Raw genomic sequence first — 24,686 nt, 5'->3', positions numbered from 1 at the left:
ACATTTTGAAAGATAAATGACCAAATGATTTATAAAACTAAGATAAAAGGTTAAAACTATATTTTGACCTAGTTAATAATACTTTATATTTAAAAAAATGTTATTATATTGCATTATTACCGCAAAAGAAGATTATTAACAAGGTTATTTTTATAAAATTATTATTATTTGTTTATTAACTTCTTTTTTACGTGTGTAAGAAAATTTAAAATGCCACCTGTTATAAGAGCGGACAAGTAATATATTTTTATTATCAGAAAATACCTTTTATATATATATAATATCCTTAACATATTAAATAATTTAAAAACTTTCTTAAAATCAGCACTAAGTTGACTTCCATCGAAGTAAATCAATTTTATTCATAATATATTTCTTTTTCTCTTAAATGATTCTTAGAGTGAAAAAAAAATACTCTAGTAATCTTAAAAGTATTAAAATTCATGTTATATAATTATTTGAATATTATTTCTTAAATTAGTATTTAAATTTTATTAAAATATATCAACTTAAAAATCAAAGCTATGAATATTCAATTGTTTAAGAATTACTTAAATAATTTTGAGGAAAATGATGTATACTCTGACATAGTTTTAGTTAAAATATTGGAAATAACTTTTATATTATCATCTAACCATGATTCTATATATAAAATAAATTTATTGATTTTTATATTAATTATCTTAAAAATTATATAAACCATACTTTTTAAATGGTTTACGATGTAATTTTTTATTTATATTATGATAATATACTGGAAGATGAAATTAATGCTTAATTCTTAAACTATTTTGATAATAATTTATTCTTAATCTTGTTAAATGTGAGTTTGTCTTTGTCAAAAAAATAAATAAATAAAAAATTGATTGCAATTGTTTAGATTCTCTAAATAAATTAAATAATATTTGAAAGATTTAGGAAAAAGAAAATGAGTGTTGAACTAAAAGAAAGTGTATTCAAGTTAATCAGTGATATAAAAGACACGAACTTGTTCTAACTTGATGATTGATATCGAGTTATAAATAAAAACGACTCTTGTGTATTATTGTATTAAATATTGAAGGGAGAGTTTTACTATTAATAGTGATGCTATTAGCTCAAACAATATTATGCTTAGTGTAAGGTACTCGTATTCTATAATAAGAAATCAAAAGAAAAGTGTAATGTGAAGGGGATTGGTATCGTAGTGATCGATGTAAATTAGTAGCAATGTCAATGAGAAACAAGAACAGATAAAAAAAGCATTTTGAAAAAGAATACAGTTCCCGAAACTGACACAGATAATTAATATACTAGCAGAGAGCAAAAGGGGTCAAGTGTTGAAGTGGAACCTGTTACCAGTAGCAGCATAATGGTCGCTGCTGGTGGAGAGTTCTTGAGATCATAGTTCATAGACAACACAACACCGAAGAGAACCTTTTGAAACATGGCAACCATTACCAATTCAGTTTCCAAGCTACTAACATTGTTTTTCACGGTCTTGTTTGTGGGTTCTAAGCTGATACACTGCAATGTCACATACGACAGAAAGGCTCTTCTCATCAATGGCCAAAGGAGAGTACTCATCTCTGGCTCCATTCACTATCCCAGAAGCACCCCTGATGTATATCTCGAATTTTCTTCACTCTTTACTCTCTCTCTCTCTCTTACCGTGTGTTGTTTGCTTCAATTAACTTCAAATGTGTGGTTTCAGATGTGGGAGGATCTAATGCAGAAGGCCAAACACGGGGGTCTTGATGTCATAGACACTTATGTGTTTTGGGATGTCCATGAACCATCTCCTGGCAATGTACTACTCTCGATCTTCCTTTAAAAAAAAAAAATTTGGTTCTTTGTAATTTTTGTGATGTTGGGTTGCAGTACAATTTTGAAGGAAGGTATGATCTAGTCCGGTTCATTAAGACGGTGCAGAAGGTGGGGCTTTATGCCAATCTTCGGATTGGACCTTATGTATGCGCTGAGTGGAACTTTGGGTACATTTTCCTTCCACAATCCATGTTTCTTTCTGAAATTTGTTGTTGTGATTCATAATTGTATTCTTTAATGGTGTAGAGGAATTCCTGTATGGTTGAAGTATGTTCCTGGCATAAGCTTCAGAACGGATAATGGGCCTTTCAAGGTTGGACTTACATTCAATTGACACGGTTTGTTTCTCTCTGTTTATAATCTGACATTGCTGTTTTCATTCTCAGGCGGCAATGCAAGGTTTCACGCAGAAAATTGTTAGGATGATGCAGAGTGAGAAGTTGTTTCAATCTCAGGGTGGTCCAATCATTCTCTCTCAGGTATTGTATGGCAAAACTTAAAAAATACTCAAAAACCAAGGAATGAATGACTACTTTAAGAGGAAATCTTAAGCTTTATTTTTTTCCTCCACTTCTCTTGTGTTGTTTTCTAGATTGAGAATGAGTACGGACCAGAGAGCAGGGCAATGGGAGGTGCTGGTCGTGCATATGTAAACTGGGCTGCAAGAATCGCTGTGGGGTTGGGTACAGGAGTTCCCTGGGTGATGTGTAAGGAAAATGATGCCCCAGATCCTGTGGTCAGCCCTATCATTCTCTTGCTTCTCTCATTTGCTTCCTTGTATTTTTATTTAAGGTTGAAATGAATATGATCTATCCAATTCTCCATTACAGATAAATTCATGTAATGGTTTTTACTGTGATGATTTCTCACCAAATAAACCATACAAGCCTAGCATGTGGACCGAGTCTTGGAGTGGCTGGTATTATATTTGAAATTGGTTTTGTAACTTTCAGATATATTTGTTCTTTATTTGATCTATTTTTCCTATTCCCCATGATCTCAAGGTTTACAGAATTTGGTGGCCCAATTCACCAGCGACCAGTTCAGGATCTAGCATTTGCAGTTGCTCGTTTCATACAAAAGGGTGGCTCTTATGTGAATTATTACATGGTTGGTCACCTTCTATGGTTTATTTCATGATGTTACAAAAAATGAAGCAACTCAATTACTAGGATAAGGCTTCTTGTTAAGAAACATATTTTGCCTTGCTTTAAAATCTGAATTTCACCTGTGTTGCTTAATGAAAAAAATGATAGTACCATGGAGGAACAAACTTTGGACGATCAGCAGGAGGCCCATTCATAACTACAAGCTATGACTATGATGCTCCAATTGATGAATATGGTGAGAAAACCATGCTTCTTTGATTATTTTGTTTGCTCCACGATTCACTGCCATCTATATATATTGTCTACTGGGCTGTGAATTCATGTTTTTGCTGACAACATAGCCTAGGAAATAATGTATCATAATTCTTCAGTTAAAGTATTGATACATATGACCTTAAAGTAAAATTAACTGTTGTACTACTTTAGTATTTCCTTCTCTCGTAGACATATAATATGCACCATCGGCACTGGATTATGTTTCCATCAATTGCGGCCTTAAAGATAGTTTAATATATATTGTTCCATTCTCACCCAATATTATCCTTTTGTAATTGAGGACCTTGTTGTGTTTAGGTTTGATCAGGCAACCAAAATATAGTCATTTGAAGGAGCTTCATAAAGCTATCAAGCGATGTGAACATGCTTTAGTTTCTTCGGATCCTACTGTTGCCTCATTAGGAACTCTACAGCAGGTAAGTTGTGTCTGAGATGAGGCAATTCCCCTCCTCACGTCATGTGATTGTTTATGATAAATTGATCTTTATGGAAACTATTATTACCCTTATCTCTCTGTTCTTGGCGATTTTCCAGGCTCATGTATTCTCTTCAGGGGCTGGAGCATGTGCAGCTTTTCTAGCAAACTATAATGCACAGTCTGCTGCTAGGGTGACATTCAATAATAAGCATTTTGATTTACCTCCTTGGTCTATAAGCATCCTTCCTGATTGCAAAACTGATGTATTTAATACAGCAAAAGTAAGAATGCTTCACGAGACCTTTTAATGCTATTGCTATGCCTATTAAGTGTGATGGAAACTTTTGTTGCCCTTCAGTATTTATTTCTTGTCAGCCTTGCCCTTTGCATCAAGTAATTGAGTGGATTGTTTTGTCTTCATGAAGGTGAGAGTTCAAACATCACAGGTGAAAATGCTTCCTGTCAATACTAAGATGTTCTCATGGACGAGCTATGATGAAGATCTATCTTCCCTGGCTGAAAGTTCAAGGATTACATCTCCTGGACTTCTAGAACAGCTGAACGTTACTAGAGACACCAGCGACTATCTATGGTACATAACCAGGTAAGTTTCTTGATGCCTTTTGATTTTAATATAGCTATCAAATGAATTGAATTTTTTGTAGTTTGCATGATGAAAAAAAATAAATTCTGCTTGCATCAGTATGCAGATTCAAGCAGAAGAAATGTGCTTGTTTTAGTTTTCGAAAAGTTCCTGAACTTTTCCAAATTTCAGTTCTTTTCTTGGATAGGTTTTATCTTACATTGTCAGTTCTCAGCATTTGATCTTTTGTTTTCTGGTTGGCATGCTGCAGTGTTGACATAAGTTCATCAGAATCATTTCTTCGAGGAGGACAAAAGCCCAGCATTAATGTGCAGTCTGCAGGACATGCTGTTCATGTGTTTGTTAATGGGAAATTTTCAGGTTGGCAGAATCGCAGTTAAACATGTAGTTCTTTTGTTTGCAACCTTGCACATGATTGAGTCTGAGTTAAACCAAAGATGAATTATTTGTTTTACAGGGTCGGCTTTTGGGACAAGGGAACGGAGAAGTTGCACATTTAATGGACCAGTCAACCTCCACCCTGGAACAAATAAAATTGCACTTCTCAGTGTAACTGTTGGATTACCGGTTAGTATTTAGCACCTTGCTTGTAGTAAATCCAACTTTAACCGGACCATTATGCTTCTATTAGCCAGTTAGTATTTAGTACCTTGCTTTGCTTTTTTTGACATTTATGTTGCTAGTCATTGATTGATTTTCCTTTTTTTTTTTTTTTTTTTTTTTTTTCATTGGAAGAATGTTGGTCGGCATTATGAAACATGGGACACAGGGATCACTGGTCCAGTTTTGCTCCATGGTCTTGACCACGGACAGAAAGATTTGACGTGGAACAAGTGGTCATACAAGGTATGATTGATACGCACACTAATCTAACATATGTATTCATGCTAGTTCGAATTAATGGGGCCATTAAGTGTTTTCTAATTACAATATGATCTCCAATAGGTTGGTCTAAGAGGAGAGGCTATAAATTTGGTGTCTCCCAATGGGGTCTCGTCTGTTGATTGGGTCCAAGAGTCACTAGCTTCTCAAAGCCGGTCGCAATTGAAATGGTACAAGGTGAGAGAGAAGAAACATTATATAATAAGATATACTTTTAGTTTTCAACTAGAAAGATTGCTAATAACTTGGAACGTGCAGGCTTATTTTGACGCACCCGGGGGAAACGAACCACTGGCTTTGGACTTGGAAAGCATGGGTAAGGGTCAAGTATGGATCAATGAACAGAGCATAGGAAGATATTGGATGGCTTATGCAAAGGGTGACTGTAACTCTTGCCCTTACTCTGGGACCTTCCGTCCTGTAAAGTGCCAACTTGGTTGTGGACAACCCACTCAACGATGGTACTGCTTTTAGTTTTAACTTACTTTATCATGTCTTTAGGAAACATGTTACTACTATTTAGAGCCGTTGAACATGTGGAGTCTGACATTGATATGTCACGTGCTGAGTGAGTCAAAGAATAGTGCGCGGAGGGACATCTGGCTTTATCATTACAATCTATATATGAGTAATGATAATGCCACGACCTTCTTTTGTGTAGTGTTCCCGATCCGATGCTACTAAATATTAGTATTTTATATAAGAAGCCAAAGATGGAAAAATAGACATATTAACCCGTTATGTGTTTGGAATTTCGCAGGTATCACATTCCAAGGTCATGGCTAAAGCCAACAAAGAACTTGATAGTAGTGTTTGAAGAATTAGGCGGAAATCCTTGGAAAATATCATTGGTAAAGAGAATGGTACATACTCGTGGGTAGTGAACCCAATTTAGAGAACCGAGAAACGAAGAAGCTGAATAAGAATGTGCCCACTTTGTGAATGTCTCTGGCTTGCGTTGGGGTTTGGCTAAAATGAAGGTAGCTTTGCAATAAATCAGCTTCAGTTGGTAGTTGCTTGGTTCAACGCTTCATGGTTAAATATGTTTATCGCTAGTTTTATGGTTCCTTACACTGATCTTGCATTGAAACGGACCACCGTGATTAATACAAAATGTAGATTTGTAATTTTTATATTTCGACATGTCAGCCTAGCAATTGTGACCCAAGTGATTGTATTTCACAAGCCCCCAACCCCTATTTCAATAACAAAAAATTAAAACGCAAAAACTTTGGATTACAACTGCGCCATATATTAACATGTAATATATAACTATCATCGTATTACAGTACTATCGCTTAGCTCCATAATTTGCGTCGAACTACTTGCTTTTCTGCTATAATATAATGCCAACGTGCTGCCTAGCATCGATTGCGAAGGCATTTTCATTTCTGTTTTGCTAACCCTCTGATCATATCGTATATCCGTCGTGACCATCAAATTTCGTTAAGCTCTGTTAAGTATCCACTCAATAGGCGAATAAAAATTCGAGGGCCCTATGTTGGTATCAATTATTAAATACTTAGAGACATTATTGTTATGCAAAATATTTTTATTTCTATAAAAATCTTTAAGAAATTCTTGTTTTTTTATATTTGATAGTTATTTAAAAAAATTCAATAAAAATGAAAATTTACTTCCTCAAATTATAAGGAAAGTTATATATATATATATATATATATATATATATATATATATATATATATATATATATATATATATATATATATATATATATATATGAGGAGGGTTCAAACGATACTGGTGTAACTTTTACTAAGTGTTACACCGTTTAATAATTTTATATTAAATGTGAATTTTAAAAATCCAACCGTTAGATTGAAAGTTCATATCTCTTAGATCATATATATCAAATTTTATATTAATCTAAAATGATTTGATACTTCATTCTCATAAAACAAAATTGACGTAATATATACATTTCAAAATATACTAAAATATGAACATTTTGATTACCTTCAAGTTGTTCAATTTTAACAAAATTTGACATATATGATCTAAGAGATATGAACTTTCAATCTAACGGTTGGATTTTCAAAATTCACATTTGATATAAAGTTATTAAGCGATGTAACACTTAGTAAAAGTTACACCAGTGTCGTTTGAACCCTCCTATATATATATATATATATATATATATATATATATATATATATATATATATATATAATCATAATCTCTCTATTTAAAACAATAAATATCTTTCTCTTTTTCTCTCTTTCACTCTCACTCTCCCTCTCTTTCTCTTTCTCTCACTCCCTCTCTCTCTCCCACTCTCACTCCCTTCCTCTTCCTCTCCCTTTCTCTCTCTCTCATATTTCTATTTCTCTCTTTTTTATATTTTATTAATTCTTCTTATCAATTATAATAGTATTATTAATTTTTTTATAACTTAATAATATTTATTAACCCTTAATTTATTTATTTATTTGAATAAAATAACTTAATATACTTTTATATTTTTTAATTATAATATAACATTTTTTTTTACTTTTTTAAAATTCTATATAATTAAATTTTAACTATAAATTTTTAACCTTTTAAAATATATTATTGTCATAATAAGATTCAAGTAAATAAATATATTTAATAAATTTATTTTAATAAAAGAATTTTATAAAAAAATATTTATATATCAAAATATATATTATTATAATTAAATATAAAAACCTTTAATACCCAACATACTATATAAATATTATCAGGACCTTTATAAATAATCAATTATATTTTAATTATTATAATTTTCAAGATTTGTAATTTCAAAAAAAATTCGGATAGATTTCTAGGAGGGACGATGGGTTCTTTTCCATCATATAATTCTAAAGTATGTTTGGTTTACACGAGCAAAAGATTCAAATTTCAAATAATTGTACGGAAATCATATTTAATAACCGATCACCAATATTAAAAAACCAAAATGGTACTAGGCTACGATTTTTTTTAATATATTGTTTTTTTAAAATATTTAAATAACATGTGTCCATTTTTATTTATCAAAATAACTCATTTTTAGGCACAGGTGTGGGTAACCGATTTCTTAAAAGAATTTTTAATTTTTTTCTTCAAAATCTCTTTAAGAAATTGGTTACTTCTCACTTGGTTTTTTTTTTTCGTTATTTATTTTTTGATTTTTAGATTTAAAAAATTCATTTTTTTATTTTGAGATTTTAAAAAATTATAATTTAATTTAATTTTTAAATTTATGTATAATATTTTAAATTTATGTTTAAAATAAAGACAATGTTAAAACTTATTTATTTAATTAAAAAAGAAATTTATTTAAAAAAATATAGATAATTTAATTTAAAATTCACAACTTTAAATAAGAACAATTTTAATTGAGATCAACAACTTTAAATAAGAACAAAATAACAACAATAAAATAGGAGATCGAATAAATAAGAATAACAACACAATTACAATCCACCAAATTACAATCCAACTTTAATGATGCCTATGCCCACTAGTTTCAACTTGTTCCTCATCATGTTCTATATGAACAGTATCAGTGGCTGGATTCGACGAAGCACTTCCACTGACCGCAGAGCGATAAGAAGAAAATGAAGGAAAATTCATTTTTTGCATGTAATCATATGCACTTTGTGGCGTGTGTACGTCGACGCCGAAAAGATTGCTCATGAAGTCCCCTATTGGAGTTGTTGATGGTGGGATGTACATGAATTGTTCATGGTGCATATGAAATGGTGGATTCATTGAAAGAGACTGGGGATGTTACTCCACACTATAAGGTGGGTGGTTATCTCCAACTACTAGGGTTTGTGATGGTGTTGGAAAATGTTGTTGAAATCCTATAATTGTTGAGAGTTGTATACTAGAAGTGGATGCACGAGATGAAGAATATTGACTACAAAGAAATAATTTTGAATTAGCACGAAACCATTGCAAATACTTAGGAGTGTATTGGAGAGGCCCTTGAAGTGGTTCCCAAAAAATAACATGTTTGCATCTTTCTTTCTAAATGGAAATCCAGTCTGCATGTTGTTCAACCTAGTGGTGTCGTTATGTCCTCTCATGTCTATTTTGTGCATTTTATCAAGATTATGAGCTTCATTAGGGATTGGTTACCACAAGCCAAATTACAATTAGACTCTGTCACTTTGATGCCAGACTACAACTGCAAATGAAGTTAAAGCAGTATAATAAGTCCATATTATAGAATCCTTATAAGCACGTGTTGGCAGTGAGGACTAAAATTCCCTATATGGCATCCATAGAAATTGAAAAAGAAAAAGGTTTAGGATATACATTAATTGAATAAAAGAGAGTATGTGTGGGAGAATTTGACATCGTATTACCTCGTTATGATTCATGTTGTCATATCTTAATCTATAGCCAAGTAAGTCTCCATGGGACGTGCCTGTAAATCTTAGCCCTCTTCCTAACCACCTAAATAATTTGTACATTGATAAAATTTTAAGAAGGTTTTAGTTGTTTGATGTATTAAAGTGGTATAAAAATTAATTCATACCTTGATGCTAGCGGAAATGTAATATCCCGTTGGACTCTTGGTTGGATAAAAGGGCATGTGATACCAAGCCCAAGACTACAAAAGCAAAGAACATCCACCATTTTCTTTGACGATGGATAGATTGCCCTACACATTTCTCTGTACAAATGTGCCAAACAAGCAAAACCACAACTATATCGTCCTGCATGTTCCAAGTCAGCCAACAGTGGTAAATACATGAAGTGAAGTCTGTTGCCTGACTTGTCTAGCATAATGACACCACCAATCAACCCTAAGATATATGCCCTACAATGTTGGTGCAATTATTGTTTAGTGGGTTCATCTAGTAGTGCAATTGTATGGTCTCTTAATCATTTTAGTTTTATGATTGAGCCAACTAGAGCTTCCCCTTTTGGAGGTACAAAACCTAACAACTCATAACACAATTCATCCCAGTCAAAGAAACTTGGTCCTGTGACTGGTTTGCCGTTGATCCTCAAACCAGTTGTAGTGCCACATCTTCCAAAGTAACCGTGCTCTCACCAACTGGGAGGTGAAAAGTATGTGTTTCAGGTCTCCACCTCTTCATCAAAGACGTTATGCAATATATATTAACTTACTATAAGATGAGTTTCATTTGACCTATGGAGGTGTTATTTCCATAACATAGTTGAAGATGAAGAAGACATTCTTGAAAAACAATAGCAACGAAATTGAAGAGTGCAATAGCCGAAGAGAATTGATCTTTTGTTGTGTGTTTGGGGTTGGAACGTATGTAGTGTATATATATTGCAAAAAATTTGAATTAGTTTGTCTCATTGCATCTGGAATCTAAAGACTTTGTGGAGAGTGTCATCAATTGCTTTGTCCCAGAGAGTCATAAATTTAATGCTTTACGCAGAGTATCATTGCCTTGGTCCCAGAGCGTTAAGAATCCAATGACTTTGTGCAATGTCATCAATTGCTTTGTCCTAGAGTGTCAAAATTAATGTTTTACGCAAAGTGTCATTACCTTGGTCTGAGAGCGTCAGGAATCCAATGACTTTGTGTAGTGTCATCAATTGCTATGTCCTAGAGCGTCAGAAAATTAATGCTTTACGCAGAGTCTCATTACCTTGGTCCCATAGTGTCAGAAATCCAATTACTTTGCGTTTGTCCACATTAGCTTGCAAGCATGTTGCTTTAGTTCTATATAATGTTCTGTAACAAAGGCTAAAATGCATCAAATTGAAACATCTAATCAATAGAGCCATTAATTGATCCGGCCACTATTTATTATGATGGACAAATTGTCTCCATTGATCATGGAGATACGTTTGTTAGCAACGAGGTTAGAACCCTATTGGTAAGCAACATGATGACTTATCAACAACTTAAGCAAGTTATTAATAACAACCTTAATCTTCTTCGTTACAAAGTTGTCATAGATATCCACTATCGATATCCAATTTCATGTATCGTTGGTGTATATAAATATACATGTTGTCTTAAGGATAATGAAGATGTAAATGGTATGTTTTCATTGTTCATAGAACTCCACGGCCTAACAAGTCTCGAATTATATGCTACGACAATGTATATTGGATTATTGCATAGGATAGAAGCAATCGAAAGATACCTTGATTAAACAATGAAATTAAACAACTAATGTTATATGATTTAGGGTTTATATTATTCATCTACTATATTTAAAATTTGTCTAAATTATTTTTTTAATTTATTTTCATTTTAATATGTAATCGTTATAATTATTATATTTAATATATAATAACATTAATATTTAATAAAATAGTATTATCATTTATTTAATAATAAATTTAATTAACTATAATTATTAATATAAAATTAATATATTTATTATTATATTATATTATTCAATTTTCTATATTTAATAAATTTAATTTAATTAATAAAATCAAATTTAAAATTCTAAAATTTATTAAAATAAATAAGTTTTAACATTATCTTTATTTTTCACATAAATTTAAAATATTATACACAATTTTCAAATTTTATATATAATTTTGAAAATTAAAATTAATTATAATTTTTAAAAAAATTCAAAATCAGAAATATTATAATTTAAAAATAAATATAATAATAATTTTATTATTAAATATTATTCTTTAGAAATTATTTAATTTAAATATTAAATATATTTTTAATTTCTGAAAATTTAATTAAATTATTTTTTTAATTTTTTAAAAACAAAAAATAAAAAACAAAAAAAATTACTAGATATCCGATTTCTTAAGAGACTTCTTAAAATAGATTATTTTGATAAATAAAAATGAATCCATGTTATTAAAATAATTATAAAAAAAACAATATATTAAAAAAAAAGTCACGAGGCTACCATTTTGTGTAAAGAAAAGAAGAATGTGTTCTGTAACAAGATTTGCAGCTTAAATAACAAACTTCAAAATTTGTTTGACCAATATCAAACTGTTTAATAGTAAAATGAGTTTATTTTTAAGAGTTTTCAACAGTTTTCCTTGTCCGCGAAAAACATTCTAGTTTACGGCAATGATAAACATATCGCACTAAGCAAAATATTTTCATAAATACCATTAACTTGATAGTTTGTAGATTGCTCATCCTCATTAGCAAGAATGACTTTATGCACCACATAGCAACAATTTCTTTACACGTACCACAAACCATGTTTTACAAACTCCAAAGTCATGAAGAAACCATGCAAACAGAGTAAAGAAAAGCAAAAGCAAACTGACTCGAAGAAAAATAGTTTATTGTTCTCCACATTTTAACATAGCACATCAAGCAGCAGCGGTAATGGTAGCATGTTTGGTTATTGCATTTTGCAGATCCTCTTTCTTGGCACCGACAACCCTGTCCACTTCCCTGCCCCCTTTCAAGAACAGGAAGGTTGGCATAGCCTCAACACGCCACTCCTCGGAAATAGGCTGAAGAAACCAAAGTGATTGCCAGATTCTTAGTTAAGGAAATAATCTTCATAGCGCTTTAGGAATGAAAATAAAAAAATAAAATAATGTGATGTAATAGATTCAGATAAACTCACATTCAATTCATCCACATCCACCTTGAGGAAGGTGACTTCAGGCATCTTTTTAGCAATCTCAGCCAGAATTGGAGCAATGAAACGGCATGGGCCGCACCAAGAAGCAGTAAAATCCACCACAATCTATGAATGTAACTTTTTTTCAGTATATTATAATTTTTGTTTAAAATCAACTGATGAAAAGTTAAGCAATTTTAAAGAATGATAAATCATGCTAACAACATATTAAGCAAGAGACTAAATCACAAAAGGAACCAAAATATTTCAACAACAAAAAAGTAACTCGGACCAACATGCTCTGCAATTACAATTTTAATAGCAAGCATCCCGGGTACCCAGTCTCACAGAATATTTTCTTTCTGTATTGAATTTGAAGATATCAAAACGGCATTACTAAATAGAACACTTCAAATGTCAAATTAAATTCTGTAACTTGAGGTCAAATAGCCAAAAAACACAGTCTGTTCAAAGGTTGCAATTAGGTTTGAAACTAGTATGTAGCAAAATGTGATCATATTTCAAAATTCAAAAAAGCAAACACAAATAAATATCAAAGGGGCTGTTTTGCAGAAGGGGAACAATGTAACAGAGGGTAATGATCTCTAACCAACCAACAGCAATATCTCAGGAATAGATAATCCAGGGATTATATTATCCACGAAGGAACATAGTCACCATACCATTAGAGAAGTCCTACTCTTTCACCTAGAAAGAATTCGAAGGGACTACAGCCCCATCCAAACTACCAAAAGAAAATAGTACGAAGCAATCCAGCACTTGTCCACAATTTATACAAGGCAATAACATTTTTTTTATACAATGTATAATTTCAAGTTCATCCATTCCAGAGATGCAAAATCAACAAATATGTGTTATAAAAGAATCTAGAGTTGACATTGATCACAAAAAAACCTCTTTCTGGAAGGCAATAAACAATGAAGGAATTTCCGAATTAGAAAACCCTAGGGCGGTTATACTTGTGCAAATCAAGACGCAACAAAGCAAAAAGAAATGAAAGAGCAAGTTTTAGGGCAATAAATAACCAGTTTGCCGGTTTGAACTCCCTTCTCGAGTTGTTCCTTCCACGCATCGATGCTGTGGATACCGATCACTTGTCCCTCTTCCGCCATTCTTCTCTTTCTTTCTCTCTTCAAAGCTAGCTTAACTATTACGCGTTCCCTGTCTTCGCTGTTAACCCCCCCGCCTCTTTTATAATAAGGTGTCACGTGATCTGTCATCATAAACAAAAATTGTGCCACACGCTTCCACATTTGTATATTATTTAATTTAATACAGTGACAAAGCATCACGCATGACGTGACACGACAAGGTCAGGCGCGTCATGTCATGTGTCAACACCAAACACTCACGTGTCCAATTCTTATTTCCTAATTACTAGTATTATTTTATTGAAAGGTCGGTGAGATTTTCAATCCAAAGATTGGGCCGTTAGGCCCAAGAGGATAGTATGAGGCCTGATCCAGCATTCTCACGTGGACAAACCAAAACTTCTCCTTAATCCTCTTTTATAATTATCTCATCCACATAAACCTGCCTTTATTCTAAACCACCAAATGTAAGAAAATTTAAATCCATCCACGTCTGTCGGATATTTTACATATTTGATTTGGGCAGTGTGAAGTTCGCAAATCAAAGCTGAAAAATAATAATAATAATAATAATAATAGCGCGGGAGGTAGTAAGTGAGAACTAGGAACCAATAGTAACCACACAACAAAACCTTGTCTCTCGGATTCACTACTTGTATTATCTTTCTTTCTTTTCTAAAATTCGTATTGGGAAATGGAAATGGCATTCGCGCAGCTCATCCCTACGCCTTCTTCCTCGTCTTCCTTGCCACACAACCCCTCCTTAAACCCTATTTCACTCTCTCTAAACCCTAAATTCCCAACCTCGCCGCCGCAGCACCATCTTAATCTCCGGCACCGGCGCCGTAGGCCGAACTCCACTCTGCGGTGCTCCGCCTCCTCATTCTCGGAGAAGCACCACACGAACTCGTCGAACTCGGACGACGTGGTGGAGCTCCCTCTGTTCCCTCTCCCGCTGGTCCTCTTCCCCGGCGCCATCCTCCCGCTGCAGATCTTCGAGTTCCGGTACCGCATCATGATGCACACGCTCCTCCACACGGACCTCCGGTTCGGCGTGATCTACACCGACGCCGTTTCGGGGAGCGCCGACGTGGGGTGCGTGGGCGAAGTGATAAAGCACGAGCGTCTGGTGGACGACCGATTCTTCCTGATCTGCAAGGGCCAGGAGCGGTTCCGCGTGACGAGCGTGGTCCGCACGAAGCCGTACCTGGTCGCGCAGGTGACGTGGCTGGAGGACCGGCCTGCTCCCTCGGCCGACCTGGACCTGGAGGGGCTGGCCGGCGAGGTCGAGACCTACATGAAGGACGTTATCCGGCTGTCGAACCGGTTGGGAGGGAAACCGGAGAAGGAGGTTGGGGATTTGAGGAGAAACTTGTTCCCTACGCCGTTTTCCTTCTTCGTAGGGAGCACCTTCGAGGGCGCGCCTAGGGAGCAACAAGCGCTGCTTGAATTGGAGGACACTGCCGCCAGATTGCAGAGGGAGAAGGAAACCTTGAAGAACACGCTTAATTACCTCACTGCTGCCTCTGCTGTCAAAGACGTCTTTCCCTCTTCTTCCAATTCTTCTTGATTCCATTTCCCAAGGTATTCTTGCTTCTAAGTGTAACTTTATCCCTCCAACATATTCAGAATATAGTTGTAAATTCTTTTCCTGTTCTCTTTGCTTTCTCCTGATGCCTTTTATATATTTATATATATACTCTGCTGCTCTACTTCATAGATAAATACGGTATATATGATTTGCGGTTAGTAGCAGCATATATTCTGTTTGAATAAATGCATACATCAGACACATGCTTTTGATTCCCTTGTAGAACCTGTTTCACATCGCTGCCTCATGATTTCCATTTTCACATTTCATGTCGCCAATGTGAATTGTTATGAATGCTAAATTGGCTTTCCCTTCGGAACAGAACACGGCTGGAGAGGATTTTAATAGAGAACAGAGAGGGTTTAGAAATCTTGTTTGCTTCAAACTAGGGGAAGAATTTTAATAGATAGGATGGGAGAGATGATAGCTCTTTTTGGTCTAGCTGATAAAGAGAGAGGAGAGATTTTAATATTTTTAATTATATAATTTTAAAATTAAAAATATATGTAAGGATATTTTAAAAATTATATTAAAAATATTTTAAAATTCCTCTTTCTCTCTAAACCTTAAACTCAATATGGGAGTGAATTTAAAATTAGATGAGGAGGGATTTTATCCCATCTATTTCCCTCATTTATCAAAAACTGAACTCTATAAAAAAATATATATATCCTCTTTTTCTTTCCAACCAATCACATCTTAACTTGTGCCAATTTTATTTGGATTGATGTGTTTGCTGTTATTAGACAATTTTTAGTTCAAGGATTTAATGGGAAAATAATTTGGTTCACAGTTTGAGGAATATAATCATGTACTTTTTTTTTTCTTCAAAAGTTGAGGTACACCAAATCATTCAGGATGAGAACAAAAATAAATTTTGTTTCGGTTTGCTGGCTGAATAGAGCAAGTGTTTATTTAACTATGGGATCAATTACCATTGAGACCATCAGATAACATACCAATGTGGCTATGTGGCTTTCTGGTTGCCTTCACCACATTTTAGTAGTCTCCTATCTCTGATACCCGCTAGCCAGTTATTATATAAGGATTTAGATTGTTTCTATAATTTTTGTGACAACTGAGGCAAGTTTGTAAAAGCTAGTATCAATTTTAGGCAAACATAGGCAGATAGTTTCTGTAAGTATTGACATCATCAAAAAGGCAAAAAAGTTTTTTTTTTTTTTTTTTTTATAGTTTAATTATCCTTTTGACAAAAAAAAAAATGATTGGGGTAAAAACTCATCATCGGAGATCAGATAAGTTTCTAAACAAAATTGGTAATATATCACACAAATAATTTTTATATAAAAAAACACAACCACTACTTGAGACCAAGTCAAAAGACAGGGAAGACAGAAGTTAAAAAACAAAATAAATCAAATCAAGGCTAAGTAAAATATGTTTAATATTTGTCTACATTAATTAATCATATACATTAACCTTTTAAAATATCGATCAGAATAAGTATTTCCGTGAAAAACATATTCAAGAAAGCTCTTAGTCCAACATGTTTCTCCTCATTTACAATGAGTAAACAAATTATATTTACAGGACCAGGAGAGTTCGGAAAAGAGAATTATTCTTGGCCTTTTGTAGGATATAAACCTAATGTGTTGATTTTACACATTTCCTTTTGGATTTGTTTATATTTAGTATCAATTGTTTGTATCTATTCATTCTCCAGTCTTTTCTCCATGAGTTCTTTACAATCCAATAATTACATTTGTTGAACCAATACTTCATGATTTAAAAAAAATGTACATGGACAACAAGAGCCTTTGATTTTTGTATTGAGAACAATGTTATCCATTCCGAAAATAGATGGCACGAATCACATGAACTTAAATAAGAACCAATGATCTTCTTTCAAATAAATATTGATTAAAAATTAACAAAATATATAAATAGATTTTGACTAAAATTTATACATTTGTGATATACTTTGAGTATGAAAACCGATTTTGTCAAAAAGAAAAATAATAGAATGAAAATGTTTTTTTTACTAAATATATTTTCTTTTTTATTTAAGACAAAGGGATAATATTATTTTCCCTTTCCTTATTTTTTTTATACATATTTTCTCTTTTCTAATTTATTTACTAAAGGAGGATTAGAGATACACTTACATAATTACATTTGATCATTATTTATTTATTTATTTTATCGAAACTAAAACCAAATGTTTGTGCATCTGACATCTGGTACTCTTTTCATAAAAATAGAAAATATATTTAGTTCAAATATTATTTATGTTCTACCTGTTAGCCTTGATTGATTTCATAGAAGAAGAAAAAATAATGATATGTAGTTCAAATATTATTTAATGAATCCATGGAAAGTAAACTGACATAATAAAATAATAAAATAAAATAGAAATGAAAATCTCAGTCAGTGAGGAAATGGAACGGAACATTTTGCAAAGAAAAGGTTTTATACTTCCAATAAGAATATTCGTGCAAAATTCTCTATTTGACTTCGTTACAGGAGGTGAAATAAAAAGTACTGTTCATAGAAATATTATTGTAACATTAATTTATTAGCATGTTTTATTCATGCAAATTATAGTTTAATTGTTAAAATTGAACCAATAACAGATCATACATGCAGTTTAAAAGGCCATGAAACAGAAATTTATAATTCCAGACTTGAGTCAATAAAACTTGTGTTCTTAATCATAGATACAGAAAAACCTGTTGTTCACAGTTATAACCCATCATGTAAGCTAATTTTTTAATTGTGCAATAGTTTACTTGCACGCCTTAATCTATTTTATGTGTGACTCAATAATAGAAAGAAGTTATTCAATAATTTACTTTAAAATTGTAGTACAGATCAATTGTACTTGTTACATATCCAATGTGGACCTCAAACACTTCTAGTTTATAAAAAAGCGTTCACTTTTCAAAAGTTACCGATATGGGATTTCATCAATTTATTGTATAATGCAGCAATTCAGTATCTGAGGCCTTCAAATGCAATTCTATCTGATGTGGGCTTTAACAAGATATGGTGACAAGCGCTTTTTTATTTTATAACTCAGGAAGAGTTTGTTGCAAGGATTTAAAATGACGTTCGAATACGAGAATGTAATATTTTTATGTTTCTTACAAGTTTTTAAAAATTATTCTTAAATGTTGTGTATCATTGAAAATGTTTTCCTATCGTTTTTTTTTCCTTCTTATTTCTATGCTGAAGGCATGAGAATGTGGTATTCTCATGACAATCCTAACACACTTATAACTATTTTTCTAATTACTTTATTTAAAATTTAAAAAATATTTTAAAAAATATTAAAATATAACTAAACATGTTTTCTAAAGATACTCAAAAATAGCATATCAGTCAAAATATTTATGAGAATATGATTTTTGAGGGTGTCTTATAATATCTTAAAATAAGCGTTGTCTTACCAATTCATTTACACTCGATTAATCAATGTGGTACTTTATCAATAAAAAATAGGTTGACAGCTCATGGAGGGAAAAGTTTTCTTTTATGCTTTGTTTGGTAGATAGAGATTAGAGAGAAAAGAGGAGAGAGAATAGAATGGAGAAATTGTTTATTAAGACAGAAGTAGAAAAGAAGTGAAAAAAAAGATTTAAAGAATTATTTCATATAAAAATAATAAATAAAATTAATTATCACTATTAATATTTTATCTTAATATCCCTTGTATTATTGTTTATTAATTATTTTTTATAATTGATTATGTTGCATTTGTAACCTTATTTTTTTGGGAAAAAAAAATCCATAAAAATAACACAATTTTTTTTGGGAGGCTATGATATTCTTTCGAGTTTTTTTTGTTTGATGTTTAAGGTTATGCATAAAAATTAAAAAAATGATTGATATTATAATTTTTTAAAATATTTATTACTTATTTTTCTGTTATACTTTTTAGGTGGTTAGAGAAAAAATATATACATTAAAAAAATAAATAAATATATTATTTAATAAACACATATTAATTATTAAAAAAAATGAAAAAAAAATAATAAGTTATTAATTTTAGAAAAGTGACAATAAAAAAATAATATCAAAATAATTATAAATAAAAAACGGATGGAATACTTTTTTTGCTCGATTCTTCACTTCTACGGTCCTTAATTATGTATCTATAATAAGGATTTACACATTTTGTTTCTCTTTTGGGTGCTGTCAAACAAGTAAAAGTGTAATGAATGAATACTATTATATTTATTTTATGCATCCAATAATTCCATTATAATAAATTATTTTGTTGAATATAGTAACATACGGTGGATGAAAAAAGAATTTTGCATGTATGAAGAAAAAAAATACCTTATGTTTAGTGTTAAAAATGCAAAAAAAAAAAAAAAAGAGTAAAATTTAGAAATATAAATTGATAAAATTAATTTAATTTAATATTTTTTTATCTTTTATAACTTTCTATTTTCATTTTTTTTTTAAATTGTCTTAAGGGGCTACACCTATTTTTTATGGGGACAAAAAGATCATTTAAGTAAAAGAAAAATATTGTGGAGGGAAAATTACCCGTATCTATCTACCTGCTTCCACCATTCAGCATGACCAAAATTTAGCTAATATTGTTTAATATATATACCAATCTCTTGAAAAATATTATTTAATTATTATTAATTCAATCACCATTAAACCTTCTTGAATAAGTATTTTTACTGGTTCAATAACCAAGTCAGTTTTCAAAGTACTGGTATGATTTTTTTTAAAAATAATTTTTTTAATATTTTTTATCAATTTTTTTTATGGTTTGAGAGACAAAATCATTTTCTAACAAAATAAATAATAAACCTCAAAATTCACCCTTATTTTGTCTGTCCAACATCCACCTTAAAATGTGAGAAGTCCATCTTAACATGTGAAAAATTATATGTATAAATATGATTAATTTTATCTCATAAATAGTTTAAAAAAAATGTAATTATATATTGTTATTGACATAGAATTAATATTAATCAACTTGACTACTTCAAATACAAAGTTAATTATCACTAAACATTTCAATAATTGTATGATATTATTAACATATATGAAAAATTGTATACTCACTTTTAATCAATTGAGAGGCCAAATAATTACATTTACACATGCAAAATTAATCACTATAGAACATTTCAATAACTCATTGAAACTATTAATCAGTATTTATAATTATATATAATTACATTCATTTACTTTTAATCACTTATGAATTAAAATTATAATTTCTTTTATAATTCTATTATTGGTGCTAAGTACTACCAACTTTATTGATAACAAATTTCAACTAAGAAACCTAATTATCTTTTGTGAGATCTTTCTTCTCAACTACATTTTTTCATTTACAAGACTTAAATTCAGAACCTTATTTAAGAAGATAGAGTCTAATTTCACTTGAATTAACAACTTATTGATAATGTAAGTGTAATTTTGTTAAAAAACATTTAATGAAAATTTCAAGTTACTATATGCAAACAGAGGTTTGAGATGTGCAAACTAATATCCAAGCATGTCATTAATAATCCAAATGAATTTAGCTGTATCATCCCATTTTCACCTGTCATGTTAACCAAAACAGACATCTACATGGACAGAACAGGCTCTAATGGAAGGATTGAGGGTTGTTTCCTTTGGCAATATCTGTGACCTTGTCTTAACACCTTTCGTTTTGGCGTTAAAAAAACAATTCTTCCATTTTTAAAAGAAAAAAGATGTTTTAATGTAACTTTATGACTGAATTTAACACATTTCAACTATGTTATGGTTCATAATCAAGCATTGGAAAATCAATTTCATTGAGCCTTTTAAAATAGATAATCCCTTAATTTTAGTTCCACAAACTTAAAAAACAAATGATTATGGTATATATGCTAATAGGGGACTACATAACAAAAAAAGAAACTAACATCTTTACTCTATAGTATATATATTGGTATTACATTCGGGTAGTACATTCATTCCCTATTGGCTTATCCTATCAATACCCCCTACCATAACAAATATAATCCATTTTGCCAAAACTTGAATCCTTTTGAACCCTAATCAGCTATTAGTAATGAAATACCTCAGTAATACAATAGGATAGCAACGCAACTAGAATGACTCGATCATACAAATGGATGGCGTTGAACATAAATCCTTAATGAGATGTCCAACCTCTTGGCTGGTGGGAAAAATCCTGGTTCTCAGATGCGATTGTTGTTGTCCCATTTGCAATCATCTGCAAGTGTATAGACAGTCAGTAAGCATATTTTTTTTACTAAAAATGCAATGCTAACTACACGTATTTTTTCAATATATGAAATATTATTAGGATGAATTAAGTACGTTGCTAGTATTTCTTAGTGAAAATTTGCAGCCAGCAGCATGGTTATCAACTTAAAATCGTTGAAGTGAAGTGAAAATTCATGCATAATGAAATATATTTTATTAGAACATATATGTTGAAAAATTCATCACCCAATTTGTGGGCACCAATTGATCATTTACGTGATAAGCACAGGTCGGAAGCAGTCATACAAACCTTTAAACATTGGCCCTTTCCTGTATCACAAATTGGATAATCTTGGGGGCAACAGTGGCGCTTGTCTTTACAACAGACTGCAGAAGTTAATCCACAGCATTTCCAAGAAAAGCATATTCCAAGAAAGCTCCTAGCACAGCAACATGTTTCTCCTTGTGAACAATGAGTAAACAGATTACATCTTACAGGACCTGGGGGAGGAGGGATAGGGGGATTAGGCTTGGTCTTGATAGGATATGAAGCTAATGTGTTGATTCCACATATCCCTTTGGAATCTCCACTGTTTCGTATCATGTGTATGTAACCATTCATTCCCCAATATTTTCCCCATGAGTTCTTTACGATCCAATAATCAACTCCATTTTCTGAACCATATCCTACTATCAATACTGCATGATCCAAAGCAGTTGAACATGGACCGGTGAAGATACCCTAATACAGAAATAAGATCAACGTTTTATTGCATTGTTAATTGAATGGAAGATAGATAATAAAAATATGAGTTTATACTAATACAGAAATAAGTTAGGACTAATATTGACAACTGGGACCACCAACCTCTGAGTACAACTGGAATGCTCTTTCACTCCCACATATCCCTACACTTACAGGCTGTGTTGCAACAGCCTTTAGTAACTCTTCCTCATTCAGAGGCACATCAACATAGTCATCAATTGTAACAACACGCCTTCTTAACTGTATATTAGATGCAAGAAAAAGGGGTGAATACATATAAACATACTAATATCAACAAAACAAGTAAACACTAGAGAAAAGGAAAAACAAGATATTTCGCAGGTCTTTTTTTTTTGCTTAGACCCTTGGTCAAAAGTCACATTAAAACTTGATTAATTTGAGTCAAACTAGGTGAACTGATTAACAACTTTTTCTTTTCTTTTCTTTTTACTTGAACTCAAGACCTAGTTTAAGAGAAACCATGCTCTTTGGTGCTTGGACTAACACGTGTAGGTAATTTACAAGCTTTTTCATAGACTCCAAAACTTAACAATTCAACATTTTGGAGGGAAAGTAACAAGTGAAGCACATACCTTGTCCTTATTGCAAGTCCGTTCCCGAACTTGATATGGATAATCATCCTCGGTGTCAATCCCACCGTTGTCAATGATAAATTGGTAAGCATAATCCATGAGTCCACCTTCACAACCGCTGTTGTAGGATCTATCACAATCTATCAGCTCTTGTTCAGAAAGGCTTTCAAGAGACCCTGTGACAATCTTATTTATACCTTCAATAGCACCGGTAGCTGAGAACGCCCAACAGGCACCTAGATAACACACATCTCATGCTGTCACTGAACTACATCATGTAAACACATATATTTACTCTCTACCACTACAGATTAAAACGATAACTTAAGTGGAAGAAATCCAAATTCAAAATCAACCAAGAAACTTTTTGCATAAACCATCCAGTACCAACCTTTAGTAACTTTTTATATCAAAAGTTTTCGTACTAAACCAGCTTTTCCTTTAAAGCGTAATCCACCAATTGGAAAAATCGTAAAATAGCAGACCAGACTATAGTTGTTGGTCACATTAGAGGCCAACTAAACGCTCCCTCTGTCTCCCATTAACATATAACATTTGTCTATTTATGCACAATCAATTTCAAAAAAAGACATTAGTTTCTCAAGAACTCTCTTGAGAAGTGTTGTAGGTCCCGCATTGACAAGTGATGCAAAATAATACATATAATTGAAGCTAAAAAGACAATCTTCACCTCATAAACTGTTTCAGTTAAGCTTAAATTCAAATTTTAACATAATACCAAAATGATTATGATTAAGCTGGTCACTATTTTATCTATAAATATTAAGGAAGTAGAATTATTTTATTTGTAAAAAAAAAAGGAGTAAACAGAAGAAAAGTAGTAGCATACCACAGCTTCCTTGGTCCTTGACGGGTGTAACTGCCCCACTCTTTCTCCAATCGATCTCGGAAGGAACTTGAAGAAGGTGAGGGGGTTGTTGATTCCGGGGACGTTTGAATCGCAGCAAGGAAGGGGGAAGGGCGAGACCAAGACGAGAGGTTTTGAATTCATGGTGAGTGAGATCGGCGAAAGCGTTGAGGGAGAGGGTGTAGGTGGAAGTATTGGCGTTTCGGTTGTGTTCGGCGACAAAGGCATAGTTGTCCTCGAACACTTTGAGCCTGTACCGTTTCTGTTCCTCGGAAGAGTAGGTTTTGCCGTGTTCCTTGCACCACCTTTCGAAGACTTGGGAGGCAGTGGCCAGAGACAAAAGTGCGAAAAGGAGAATCAGAGAGAGGAATTGTAAAGGACGAGTCATGGTCGTGGCTTTGTTGTTTGTTCGGATTCCTATTCCTATAAAATAGGAACGAGTGAGGTTTCAGAACTCAGATACCTGCCCTTTTCTAGATGGATCTGGATTCTGGACAATTAACCTTAATACTCCCACAAGGCCACACTCATTATGGTTTCAATAACCGTATCCACTCTAAATTACTAGGAATAAATAAATGAGTTTGTCTCTGAATTGAACAATGAACACCTATACTCCTCTTATCATTTGCATTAAAGACACTCTATACTGATATTTTAATATGTGGCAATATTTAATAATCTTGTTAAAAATATTTCATAACTAATATATATATAGGAGAGTTTAAATACTAGTGTAACTTTTGACGATTATTAATCATTTAATAATTTTTAATTAAATATGAATATTATCGATTTAATTATTAAATTATAATTTTATATTATCTTATATGTTTATGTTAAATTTTATTAAAATTGAATAATAATTTAAAAATAATTAAAATATTTATAATATAGTGTGTGTAAAAGTAAATACTTAGACATGCTCTATTTTGTAACT

The 24,686-nt window shown here is 32.0% G+C and overlaps 4 protein-coding genes across 6 annotated transcripts; 2 read left to right on the top strand and 2 right to left on the bottom strand.

Moving 5' to 3' along the window:
- Positions 1-1,134: 1,134 nt before the first annotated feature.
- Positions 1,135-6,337, top strand: LOC109802351 (beta-galactosidase 5-like). The gene is given in 19 exon segments (XM_083073962.1): positions 1,135-1,603; positions 1,694-1,789; positions 1,861-1,973; positions 2,053-2,119; positions 2,193-2,285; positions 2,399-2,542; positions 2,637-2,725; positions 2,811-2,916; positions 3,063-3,150; positions 3,489-3,607; positions 3,726-3,890; positions 4,035-4,213; positions 4,464-4,573; positions 4,671-4,780; positions 4,949-5,059; positions 5,159-5,272; positions 5,354-5,556; positions 5,856-5,966; positions 5,968-6,337. Coding segments are annotated over 19 exon segments (2,265 nt in total). The 5' UTR covers positions 1,135-1,426; the 3' UTR covers positions 6,038-6,337.
- Positions 6,338-12,123: 5,786 nt separating this feature from the next.
- Positions 12,124-13,831, bottom strand: LOC109802060 (thioredoxin H-type 1). Its single transcript, XM_020363266.3, has 3 exons — positions 13,671-13,831; positions 12,628-12,750; positions 12,124-12,511 (listed from the first exon to the last, which is right to left on the bottom strand). Exons 1-3 carry the CDS (start codon positions 13,755-13,757, stop codon positions 12,365-12,367), a joined length of 357 nt encoding a protein of 118 aa, XP_020218855.2. The 5' UTR covers positions 13,758-13,831; the 3' UTR covers positions 12,124-12,364.
- Positions 13,832-14,306: 475 nt separating this feature from the next.
- Positions 14,307-22,202, top strand: LOC109802089 (uncharacterized). 3 transcript variants are annotated; one of them, XM_020363302.3, is made up of 2 exons: positions 14,307-15,320; positions 21,809-22,202. In XM_020363302.3, exon 1 carries the CDS (start codon positions 14,431-14,433, stop codon positions 15,304-15,306), a length of 876 nt encoding a protein of 291 aa, XP_020218891.1. In that variant the 5' UTR covers positions 14,307-14,430; the 3' UTR covers positions 15,307-15,320; positions 21,809-22,202. The 3 variants fall into 3 exon arrangements, with proteins under 3 accessions (XP_020218891.1, XP_029128058.1, XP_020218890.1); XM_029272225.2 differs by lacking the exon at positions 21,809-22,202 and adding an exon at positions 15,650-17,022; XM_020363301.3 differs by lacking the exon at positions 21,809-22,202 and adding an exon at positions 18,276-18,459 and having other exon boundaries at positions 14,308-15,320.
- XBCP3 (xylem bark cysteine peptidase 3) lies at positions 21,193-24,329 on the bottom strand. The gene is made up of 5 exons (XM_020363300.3): positions 23,729-24,329; positions 22,879-23,114; positions 22,388-22,525; positions 21,830-22,261; positions 21,193-21,526 (listed from the first exon to the last, which is right to left on the bottom strand). Exons 1-5 carry the CDS (start codon positions 24,132-24,134, stop codon positions 21,446-21,448), a joined length of 1,293 nt encoding a protein of 430 aa, XP_020218889.1. The 5' UTR covers positions 24,135-24,329; the 3' UTR covers positions 21,193-21,445.
- Positions 24,330-24,686: the final 357 nt, after the last annotated feature.

This window comes from Cajanus cajan, chromosome 4 (genome assembly GCF_000230855.2).
Source record: "Cajanus cajan strain Asha chromosome 4, NIPB_CcT2T_4, whole genome shotgun sequence".
NCBI classification, from domain to species: Eukaryota; Viridiplantae; Streptophyta; class Magnoliopsida; order Fabales; family Fabaceae; genus Cajanus; species Cajanus cajan.
The sequence above is the reverse complement of the archived record's forward strand: the minus strand, read 5'-3'. Positions and strand labels throughout refer to the sequence as shown.

Excerpts from the sequence above, each read along its gene's own strand:
- LOC109802089 (XM_020363302.3), top strand. The coding sequence starts at position 14,431 with ATGGAAATGGCATTCGCGCAGCTCATCCCTACGCCTTCTTCCTCGTCT.
- LOC109802060 (XM_020363266.3), bottom strand. The coding sequence starts at position 13,757 with ATGGCGGAAGAGGGACAAGTGATCGGTATCCACAGCATCGATGCGTGG. Across the intron at positions 12,751-13,670 it reads GAGTTCAAACCGGCAAACTG|ATTGTGGTGGATTTTACTGC; the intron begins GTTATTTATTGC and ends TTACATTCATAG. Across the intron at positions 12,512-12,627 it reads TGGATGTGGATGAATTGAAT|CCTATTTCCGAGGAGTGGCG; the intron begins GTGAGTTTATCT and ends TGGTTTCTTCAG.
- XBCP3 (XM_020363300.3), bottom strand. The coding sequence starts at position 24,134 with ATGACTCGTCCTTTACAATTCCTCTCTCTGATTCTCCTTTTCGCACTT. Across the intron at positions 23,115-23,728 it reads CAAGGACCAAGGAAGCTGTG|GTGCCTGTTGGGCGTTCTCA; the intron begins GTATGCTACTAC and ends TGTGTTATCTAG. Across the intron at positions 21,527-21,829 it reads GAAAGGGCCAATGTTTAAAG|ATGATTGCAAATGGGACAAC; the intron begins GTTTGTATGACT and ends ATACACTTGCAG.